We start from the raw sequence: 12,198 nt of genomic DNA, 5'->3' as shown, positions 1-12,198 counted from the left end.
CGTACACCTTTAATAATAATAATAAGAGAATACTGTACCTCTGCCCTAACAATTCTTTCCATAACAGTAAACAGAGTCTCATCTAATTTACAACTTTGAACTCCTTCAAACCACTCATTTCGATGCTCATTTGCTTCTCGTAATGAAACATCTAAGTTGTTATATGTTTTTTCAGCAGCTAGATTCTGAAAAAGAGAAAAGAAGTTTTTTTAAAGATTGACAACGATAAATCAACAAACGTGATAATCAAATCATGAAATCTACTTACAATAACATCAAACTTCGAATATATGTTAACCAACTTTCCTTCGGCATCGATAATTGGTAATGCTGAAACTCTCCTTTCGACAAATTTCTTGAGTGCTAAAATTATGCTAGTTTCTTCCGTCGCCGTTTCTATATTATCAAACGAACCTATCCTTAACTCTCTCAATGTTTTATTTGTGAACGATGGTTTTGGTAGCTCGTGAATCTGACATTAAATTATTATTATTATTATTATTATTATTATTATTATTATTATTATAACACAAATCTTCTGGTAAATAATTTTTTACTTATACAATTTCTATAATTTCTACTCACATAAAGGAAGAGGAACCTAAGTATTCGTTTGTGTGTCAGGATATAGAGAACATTTCCAGTATCTGGGTCTATCACAGGCAAACGATGAATTCGATTGTGAATTAAAGTTTTAATGGCCTCATACAATGATGCATCTGGGCTGATGCTCACTAATGGATGCACCTGATCTTTCAAGACTTCTAAAATAATGAAATATAAAACATGTTTATATTAATAAAATTATGAGAAGAATCTAATAATAGTGTGTTGGTATTTTCTGTCATACATTAAAATGTCTATTAAATCAACATATTTACTTCTCCATGTATCTAACTCGTGTTCTTCTAATTCATCCATTGTTACAGATGGGCTGGTGTAGTACATCTGCAGAATTTTTATAAAATCTGTTATAGTTAACATCCCGATAAATTCTTGTCTTGCACTGTCCCATAGTGGTGCAGCTCTCACACCTGCACAAAAAAAACCATTGTTAATAAAATATGCGACATATAAATATATTTGTATGTGTAATAAAGAGAAAGGCAATTTTGCAATCTGAAACAAGCCTTCATGTACGTTTAGATTGTCTGATATGAAATTATCTTCAGAATATTAATAGGTAAGTGAATGAACAAAACACATCATAAAAATATAGACAATTCTCTGCAACCCTTGTTATAATTGTATATTGAATTATTGAATTATTGAAAAATTATACTACATTGAAACAAAATTAACAAAATTTGGAGATATTGATAGAAATTTATGGTTAAGATGTCATAAAACTGATTTAATATTTACCGTTGTAAACAAGAGCGAAGAAGGCCTTCTTGACAAGGAGATGCGTGTCGAAAACAACCAATTTGGCACTGGTAGGTATTAGGTCGTAACATTTGTGAAATTTGAAGAACTTGACGAAGATCTGTGATTCGTCCTCCTCTGAAAGTCCAAACAGTTCACAGTAGAGTAATGCTTTATGGTTTCGACGAAGCATTTTTGTCTTTTCTTTGTTTTCTAACGATGTCACAATGTCCTTGCGAGTTTACACGTTATCTTGCAAAACTATTTGTACTTTGCATAACAAGATAGGGGATCGATTCATCGATGCCCCTATTCTGTCCGTTCAGACGTTCGCACTTTATTGTTTCTAATGTCGAAACACTCTTTCCTTCTTCAATTTCTCACAAAAATTATCGAGCCTGACAGGATGACCGTTGAACCGGGTTTTGTGACCTTGCGTTGGGATAGGTTATGGCGATGTATTCACTGGCGTCGAATCACGAATTTTGGCGCTACTTTCGAACAATGCAAGCAAATCCCTTCTATTCACCGAAGCTCTCATAATCAATGTTTTTTACCGCGGAGGTTGCGAAAGGAAACTTTCAATATAGGAAACGTGGATAACTTGAATGTTTGTTTGCATTAATTATTAATATATCGATCGTTGACGTTTAATTTAATTTTGTACGTGTTATTTTAATCTCTTCATTGACGTATTGCTTTGTATCGATGATAAAATTAAAATTCTAATAGATGTTGACTTATAGAATTTAACAAATTTGTTAAGACTTGGTGTCACATATCATTGGGGAATTTAATTGTAAGTATTAACTAACGAGGATAAAATTTTATAAATTTTCAATGATGAGAAAAATGTTCAACAAAGTAGTCGTTTAATAAATAGTTATTACGTGTAGAAATTATTTCTGTGCTTTTCTAAAGTAAATTACCATTTATTCATAGAGAAAACTTTTATTTATATATGATGAAAACACACAACTTTAAAACCTTCACTCAGTCACACATTTCAAGGGAGCACATACACTTGTAAAAACAAAATGCCAAGTAAATATTTCTAATTAAACTAGAGTTATGAATGTACAGTGGGTGTAGAAAGTATTCGTACACCGATCAATTTCTCAAAAAACTTTTGTGTAAAATTGTAATTTATTAACTTACTTTTTATAAACAATGACATTCTGCATATCCTCAGAAGTATCTAAGATAGATATAGTCCAAACAACATTTACTAGTTAATATAATTTGTGAAATTAACAAGAAATAAACAATTAATCGATAGAAATATCGAAGCAATAAGTATTCGGACAACTGTTTTAAAAAGTACTTTACTGGAAATTTGATGTTTTCTAATTCGCACGAAGCAACAAACTAATGTGTTTACGTTACAAACTCTGCTGCAAATGGTTCGTCGTAAGAATCGTACAGATACTTATTGCTTCTATACTTTTACCCACTTTTCGCATTTATTTTGCTAATATCACAAATTATATCAACTATTAAATGTTGTTTGGACTATATCTATCTTAGAGACTTCCGAGAATATGTAAAATATCATTGATTATAAAAAAGGAAGTTAAGAAACTACAATTTCACAGAAAAGTTTTTTGGGAAATTGATCGGTGTACGAATACATTCCACACCCACTGTATGAATATAAAGGCATAGAATTAATTTCTACGCCTAATATTTGTTCGAATTCTTCCATTAGAGGTCCCTGTTATTTCAACCTGGATAAATGGCGATAATATGGGTCACAAGTTCTTAATCAAACGTTCTCACGAAGGGTGGTTATGTTATGCAACGTTGAAATGAGCCCCATTGGATGATCGATTACACGCGGCGACGAGAGAATCACTTTATAACCTGCTCAAATGACATGAATTTTTCATCGACTAATTCGTTGACAGGTACATCGGTAAACTAATGACTCGACCTATTAGATCATCGCATCAGTTCGTATCACTAATTATCCTGCTATTGAAATTAATATTTGGAACATATTTTTAAATGTTATGTTGATTGAGAGAACAAATCATACATTTGAAGAGCCTTTCTCATTCTTTTTTAATTATTATTTGGAGCGAACATGGGTAGTAGGTAATTTATTTAACTTTTTCTAAGTGAAATTCAATTATCTTAAAGATTTATTTAGGACATTTTCTTAAATTGTTACAAATAACGAATATATATATATATATGTATATTTTTTTTAATATTAATACTGTTTTAATCGGAGAAAATAATTATTTAAACAGGATAACAAATTTTGATAAGCATATGAATTAAAATATTTGTGGTGGTCAAGTTTAAAAAATAAAGACCATAAATTGGAATTGTTGAAAATTAAGATTGGAAAATTAATTAATATATTTTAAAGTTTCCTTTTGTTTTTAATTTTTAGCTACTTTTCGAAGCAGACAGAGGAAGTGTATCTAAACTGTAACTATTACTAACAGCTTGCTGGACATCGTAATAATTAAAAAAAGGGGGGAGGCGAGATAAAGCGGAGGCAAAAAAAGCGTCGACAATATTTTCTTGTCACGAAACTTACAAGTCTGGAAGAGATTGTCCAGAATAAACAAACTGTGATTGCTTGGTGCATTCCATACACAAAACTTCGTCGAAGATTTTAGGTACATCCCTGGAACCAGTATGAGGACAAGTATCACTTTTGGGAAACATTAAAGGGAAGAAGGCCGCTAAAATCGCTGGATCGATATTTCGTTTACTGAATTGTTTCATCAAGCCACGAGACATGTCTTCTACCCACGATAAATAAAAAATTCAAAATTCCAAAAACAGTATGAAAATGAAAGGTGGAAATAAGAAGTCGACTCTAAAAACTCAAGGGAGAGTTGTAGTAAAATTCTACTAGTAGAAGTAAAATTTCTAGGTCGTGTTTCGAACCCGGATCCTTCCTTTTGTTGAATGATTGTTCTACCAATAGAGCTCTATCTAGACCAGCGAACAATAAGCCTAATCCTCCAACAAGCTTCGTATTAAGAAATGTCGTCTATGTAACAGTAGGTGAAATCATAAAGGAGCCCAGGAACTGTACGTCATCGCCAGAAATTGACTTCGACGTGATAATGATCCGTGTCTTGATCAAATTGTTCATGACGACAGGAAAGTAAATAGTGTATGATTGTAGTATTAGTACGAGAGTGTAACGGAATAAGTATAATTAACTTCAAACGTTCGATTGGATAAATGTGACATATATTAGGTTGTCCGAAAAGTTTCTTTCGCTTTATTAATAAGTAATACATGCACAATATTTTATGTTTTATGTTGCATTACTGAATCGTGCACGATTCATTTTGCTCCATTACTGTTACAACATAAATATCTGTGAAATTAGATTGTCTATTTATATAAACACGACCACATAAAATAATTGAGTGCAACTCGCGAAAGAAACATTCGGGACAACCTAATACTTTGATTTCTTCAGTAGATTAATAATTTCAACACGAATTTAACTAAAAACTTGAAATTATTATTATTTCTGTATCAAATTAACGTGAAATTATATTCAGAGATCGAATGAAAGAACTTTTTTAAATTGGGTTGGTTTTAACCCAATTTGTTTAAAGAGATATTCCCTTTCGTGGAAATTTTTATGGAAAAAATTTGTACATTAGGTACTTTAAAAAAAGAAAAAAGAAAAAAAAAGAACTATTCTAGCGGAGTAGATACTTTAGAATTTGTGCGATAAAAGTTCCATGGGAGCAGTTGATTCAGGACTTTAATTTCAAACCGATCAATCCACGAGGCCTGCTCTGATGCAGAAATCTCAATTGTAAATATTAGGTTTTTGTCCAGTAACACAAAAAATCACTGATCACTACTCGGTATTTGTTTAAATGTGAAAATTTACGGACCGAAGAACTTTTGATATCGACGAATAAAATGTTTGCTCCTGTTATAGAAGGATATTTTGTATAGGGCTTCCAAAAGAGGGATTTGCGATTTTGTTTTTTAATAAAAATATGATTCAATTTATACCACTTATGTTATTAGTCTTTAAAGTAACATTGAAAATAAATTTTTAATAGACCTTATCTAAATTAATTCGACATTTTGAATTGGTCCATCACATAGGTAACTGAATCGCTTTAACCTATTACTCTGCAATTAATAGTCGTCATACAAGTATACAACAGCTGTTAGTCAACAACTTGGAATTGAATTACTCACAGAGTACCAAGAAATTACGTGCCTAAAGCAAGTGTACAAATGCCACGCTAATCGCAAAGGAATAATTAAATGAATATTGCAGCATTTCATGCAACACGAATCTTCGAACCGACTTTTAATCATACTCTTCCCGCTTCCAATTTTGATGGAAATCCAAACTTTATTTTACGTTGGCATGATCAAATCGCGTTCTATTCAACAAAAAGAATGTTATTTATTGCTGACCTACTTCAAGATATGACTTGTCACGTTACCGTGGCTACTTTTTATGAAATACCACGCGATCTAGTCAAGTAACGCCAATGAAACTTGTGCAGAAAAAGAATGGACTCTGATATTTTTCTTTCAGGTATAACAAATGTGTCACCGTGTCTAAATCATTAGATCATTTGTTAATCAGGACGCATTAGAAATTATATAACACGAAACGGGGGAAAAAGTGGCGCGCTTTACGTAACTTTTCTATGGATAAAACATGAGTGATACGATAACGCTTGTTTTCTATCCAAGTCCACAATAAAATTACTATTAATGGTTAAAGGCATCATTTCTTACCCTTGAAGAGGTCGAAAAGTCAATTGTTTAGACCATCAATAATTATTATAAAATGACAACTCAGTATGGTCTCCAAGAGGAAAGTGAATTGGTTCCTAATGTTTTCAAAAAAAGAAACATCATTTTTTGTTTTATGTGTTAATTCATTTTAACAAAATGTACTTAACAATGCTTTGTTTTATATGTGTTTACTATATTATTTTATTTAATCGTATTTCTGAGAACTCGTTCAAGTTTTCTGTCCTTCTGCCTTTTAATTGTTCCTATACTTTCTCGTTTTATTAAACTTCGTTTATAGCATTATTTTATTTAATTGTATTTTTATAGATTGAATAATTCTGCTATTGTACCTGAAGATAATGATCGTGGAAGGTCGAAACGTTCGTTTTATGTAAGTGTCAGTGATTGAATGGTTGCCTTGATAGATCATGCTGAGTTGCGATTGTATAAATTCCCAACCTAAATTTGGAGATTTGTTTAAAAACTCTTACGTTGTTTGAACTATATTAAACCAATATGCTGAACCAAGACAATATTAAAATTGTTACTTGAAAATTCAATGTTCACATTCTTCTCGTTTTGAAAATATTCTTGAACTGCGATAAATAAAAATACTTTTAAAAATCGTTAAAACAAGTTCTCGATTATCGATTAAATTTTCTCTAGTAATCGTTAAAAAATAAATATCACAATCCCATTAATTTCGTCAAATCATATTTCATATCACCAAATATTAATTTAATTTACGGTCAAATAAGTGCTTAAAAAAACAATTGAGTTGCTTTATTTGTGAGGAAAAATTTGTTATCGAAGTAGAGACTTGCAAATAAATTTAATTAAATTCATGCCAAAATAAATAGTTCAAAGAACAATTGAGTGGACTTATCCACGAGAAGAAACTTGTCATTTAACAATGCCATTGTTAAATTTACATATCTGTCGAAGAATCATCCACCGGCAAATAAATGAAATTAAACCAACGTCAAAGGAAATATTTCGGTAAAACAATCGAGTTGTTTCATCCACGAAAAACGAAGTTATCCGCGAATAAAATTTGTCGAGGATATCTCGTTGCAGGCGTTGCGCGCGCGTAGAAAGTTTCCTTTTCTGTATCCGAACCAATTACCGGCTGGAAACGCAATAGCGAGTCCTAGTTCCACGCCAAGGAAAAGAAACTAACGGCGACGATACAGTCGGAATCGAATTACGGAAAAGTTGTATTCCGCGGTAAAAAGTATGTCGCGACGGAGTAATGAGTTAAACGAAGCGCGTTTCCTTCACAACAACAAATACGATTACACTTTGCTCAGACAGCATCAGTGGAAAGTGGAAAAGAGCTTGAATGATAAGTATGCTCGAGTTTACCAGTTAACAGAGGGCTTAGAAGGTCAAGATTGCAGTTACTTGACGATTTGAAAGTTTTAAGAAACATCACTGTTGGATCTCTGTTTATAGAGAAGTCTTGCGACTACGGAGGAAAAGACACTTGGAAAATCGCGAGGCATTTGAAAATCAGGGAAATGTCTACCATTGCGAGTATTTTGATACCAGATATCGCAAAGGGTTGTGGGGTCCAGAGTACACTTGCTGAAGAATGCTAAAATTTTAAGAAACCTCGCTATTGAATCTCTGTTTATAGAGAAGTCTTGTGACTAAGGAGGAAAAGACACTTGGAAAATTGTGAGGCATTTGAGAATCAGGGAAATGACTATCAATTTGAGTATTTTGGTACCAGATATCACAAAGGGTTGTGGGGTCAAGAGTGCACTTACTGAACGATATAAATATTTTAAGAAGCCTCACTATTCTTTCGTGATCAACGAAGAAAAAGCAATGAGAAAAATGTGAGACACTCGAGTATTGATTTGCATTTGCTTAGATATCTCTCTTCTTAATTTTGTGACATCTCCATTAGGGATGTAGTCTGTTGGGGCCCACCATTAGCCCCCTTATAGCTCGGGCACCTCGGGATTGCTAAACCCGTACTGTAGCTACAATCAAACATAGCTACAGCCCCTGAGGGTTCATCGAACAATTTGAAAATATTAAGAAACTTCTTTCTTGGATCTTTGTTAACATAGAATTCTCATCAATGACGGGGAAGAAGCACTAAGGGAAGGTACATTTAAATGTAAGAAAAGATGACTGCGAGCTTTCGGTGATGAGATCACAAAGGGCTTTAAGGTCACGAAACCTCACTGTTTTACCTCGATTTATATAATACTCTCGAGATCGAGTACGAGGCACTGAGGAAACCGATAAACGCCTGAATTCCAGTGAAACAACTATCACAAAGGACTGTATATAGTCAAGGTTGTACTCACTGAAACACTTGAAAATTTTAAGAAACCTCACTGTTTCGTCTGGATTTACGTAATACTTGCGTGACCAACGAAGACAAGGCACTGAGAAAAATCAGAGACACGTGAATGTCAGCGACACAGTGATCACAAAGGTCTATTAAGTCACGACTACACTCACTGAAGGACCTGAAAATTACGAAACCTCACTGTTCAGTCTTCGCTCACAAAGAACTGTCGTGATCAACAAGGAAGAGGCACTGAGTAAAATCTGAGGTACGCGAATTCCAGTGAAACAGTTATCACAAAGAACCTTAAGGTCAAGGTTACACTTGCTGAACGAAAATTGAAAGAAAATACTGTTTAAACTTGATTTAAATAAAACTCTAGCTACCAACGCGGAAAGGGCACTAAGAAAAGTGTGAGTCACACGAATGTCAGGCTCAACATGGTTCACTGCTGGCTTTCAGTACAGAGATCATGAAGCTACTGAGTGGTGAGGAGATTGTGCAGTACAGTCGAGGCATCGAACGAGCACGCGTTGCAAATACACTGGCGAAGACAGCGATGGGGAATACGGTTTAGAAACGTGTGTGCACGCCGTTCGCTTCAGCATGAGATCTTGCTTGTGTCACATAATGTGTCTTGGAAGCTGCGGATGGTTGAAGTGTTATTGGAATAATAGATCACGAATAGAAAGACATTACAGCAATACGTAACGTTGATTCGATGGTACTGGCTTTTAGACGGATTTTTTTATTCGTGAATAAGTGGGGCGAGGATTGTCATCGATTGGCGTTTATGTAACTTTTTGGACTCTGAGCCATGTTGTTTTAGAAAATGAATTATTAATATTGGAAATATTACTGTGAATGGAATAATAGTTTTCTTCTAAAGTGGAATTTAGAATGGTACTCGACTTTTATATGAATATTGAAATTGCAAAAATTTTGTTATGTTTTTTGTATTAAACGAGAGTGGCCAAAAGGTTATAAAAAAATTCAGAGTAACATAGTGTACGAGATCATTAAGTGCGAGAAACTTCCTTGGAGATAATTATGTCAGAAATTTTGTAATCAGTGCTGGAACTTGTGGAAAAAGAAATTAGAATAAAGTTATTAAAGTGGCAACTGGGAAGTTTTATCTTTTTTCTCGACAACATTTTATTCAGAAAAAAAGTGGCACTTTCGGAAAGTGCAGTAAAGATAAATGGATTTTTTCATTACCTAGTCTTCTTAAAGTGGGATTCTAGTGTAACAAGTGATCAAGTTCAGAAGTTTCTTTATAAATAAAAAATAGTACATGTCAAAAATATGTTTAGTAAACGAAATGGAAATTTAAATGTAAATATTTAAGTAATGATTTATTTTGTGAGATCCATCTAAATTCCAAACGACAAGTCACTTGCTTTAGTTATTGTAACGTTTAAGAAATATAGATGTGCCAGGTATGTGAAGGAAAGAATACTCGAATGATAAGTATCGACAGAATTCAGAAAATTTGAGCAAGGGAACTATTAATAGACGCTCTCATAAAAGAATTATCAAAATACTATAGACTAGCGATAAGCAAGCACGCGGGTTTTGTGAGTGATGTAAAGGAAACCATAATGGTCGCTTACTAACCCACGTGTTCTATCAATGAAAATTCACATTTGGAGAATTGAGATGAATACGAATAAGTTCAAATGCTAGGAATATCATTAGGTTGTCCCAAAAGTTTCTTTCGGTTTATTAATAAGTGATACATGCACAATATTTTATGTTTTATGTTACATTACTGAATTGTGCACGATTCATTTTGCTCCATTACTGTTACAACATGAATATCTATGAAATTAGATTGTCTATTTATAGAAACACGACCACATAAAATAATTGAGCGCAACTCGCGAAAGAAACTTTCGGGACAACCTAATAAAAACAAATTATCTCTTACAATTTTCTATCGGTAGATAATTTTATGCAATAAAAAAATAAAATGCTCCAAAGTAATGCTGATATTGCACATTTCCTATACTGTAACCAATGCTTTTATTTACAGTTGTTAATTAAGTTAGAGGTACTGCAAAAAAACTGAAGATTTTTCTGGTTTAAAGTAGCAATGCGTATGTGGAATAAAATATGGGTATTTAATTAACATTTTTAAAATGGCAACTTTATGTACTGAATAATTATTCGTTAATGTATGTTAATCAGATATTTTTCGTTTTTTTTTTTAGCAAGTCTAGGAAACCTGTTTCTTCTCGGTGTCTCTATGAATTTGGTCAACGACTGTAATATGTACAAGTGGACAGATCTTGTATTTCCGGTTCTGACTCTTGAAATTGGAACTTGATCCCGTCTTGGGAGATTAGTTAGTTAGATTCGAAGGTTCACTTTGTAAAATTCTTTTTTAATTTATTAAATATGTGAAGGAACATATATGTATTATTCTTGAATCCAGGAAATATTCAACAAAAAAATCTGGATTTAAATTCAAACTTACATTTAACGAGTAACGAATAAAAAACTTATCTTCTATTTACCATTTCAAGTTTTTATTTAGAGATAAAAGATAAGAATCTTTTTCCATCTCTGCTTGGAAGCAATATCTCTACTGTCTTTCAATGTATATCTTTTTCTCACAGCGCAATGCGCATTTAACAGATTCGTATTGTGATGTAAAAATACTGTAAAACATTTGCAATATTTGGAGTAGAAACTCTTATTTTTTAAACTGTTCGTTAGCTGGGATAGCAAAAAAACCCAAATGTTTACTGTATGTAATAGTTTCTGTATCGACTGTATCGACCAACATAGACACGCTAGTCGTCTGTCGCCAACGCTAGACGAGAGAGGCTGCCTCCATACCGATTTCTACATATGTATGTATAAGAGTAGGCTGAGCGATCGTTGACCCATGCATGACGTACGCGTGAGAGTCGAATCGATGACCCTGAAGCATTACCTTCAATTGCACTTTGTTCTTAAAATGAAATCGCGAAGTCGACCGGTTCGACGACCCCGTGGACTCATCGACATCCAGTCGCTCCTTTTTCAGAATTAAATATAACCTCGCGGATAATTCGGAATCGGGTTGGCCTAACCGCGTCCCGCGGTCGTTACGTGGGGCCTCTGTTCCGCCCAGGAAATTGCTATAATTCCGAAGAATCTTCGAAATTGAAGCGATTTACATAGGACTCCATTAAGCTCTAATAGAACGACATTGTGCCGACTGTGGCTGCCATCCACCCACGAACGCAATTAGCAAGTTGAATCTTGGGATTCGGTGTTTCCTTGGCAACGACAGTTGCATCATTTCACCGGTCCGTTCCCAGTTGGGAAAGTTTATGCAAATGTTGGGGGATTATTGCTTTCCAAGATGCGATGCCGTGTGAAGTTGTTAAGGAGCTTCCAAAAAGGGCTTTCAGGAGTTTGATTTTTTTAATGAAAGCACGAATGGTGTACGGAGTATAATATAATATAATAAATTTATATTCAATCATTTATAATTTTAGTTTGAGTAGCAATATTTACTCGTCGATCTGAAGACAAAATAATATTACGTGAATAACAGTATTAAGGAAATGAAATATGTAAAATTTGTAATGGTGGCATAATAGTATATAATAATATATTATATAATATACAATACGTAATAAATTATACATGATTTATAATATATAATATATTATAAAATTCAACGAATTCAAATTCATTTTCTTACTTTAATAAAATAAGATCGTATAGATCATTATTGTTTTATTCAAAAACAAAATCCTAAAGCCCCCTTTCGA

The 12,198-nt window shown here is 33.3% G+C and overlaps 1 protein-coding gene across 1 annotated transcript in view; it reads right to left on the bottom strand.

The window, feature by feature from the left end:
• Positions 1–12,198, bottom strand: part of LOC128874567 (dentin sialophosphoprotein) — a 193,013-nt gene that overhangs the window by 3,226 nt on the left and 177,589 nt on the right. The window contains exons 10-14 of the mRNA XM_054119408.1: positions 1,366–1,503; positions 882–1,034; positions 586–764; positions 269–472; positions 39–185 (exon numbers count right to left, since the gene is read on the bottom strand). Of these exons, the coding sequence (XP_053975383.1) occupies positions 39–185; positions 269–472; positions 586–764; positions 882–1,034; positions 1,366–1,503 (821 nt within the window). The remainder of the gene's footprint in view (positions 1–38; positions 186–268; positions 473–585; positions 765–881; positions 1,035–1,365; positions 1,504–12,198) is intronic.

Source organism: Hylaeus volcanicus, chromosome 1, assembly GCF_026283585.1.
Source record: "Hylaeus volcanicus isolate JK05 chromosome 1, UHH_iyHylVolc1.0_haploid, whole genome shotgun sequence".
In the NCBI taxonomy this organism is placed as follows: domain Eukaryota; kingdom Metazoa; phylum Arthropoda; class Insecta; order Hymenoptera; family Colletidae; genus Hylaeus; species Hylaeus volcanicus.
This window is presented reverse-complemented; position numbering and strand designations above follow the sequence as displayed.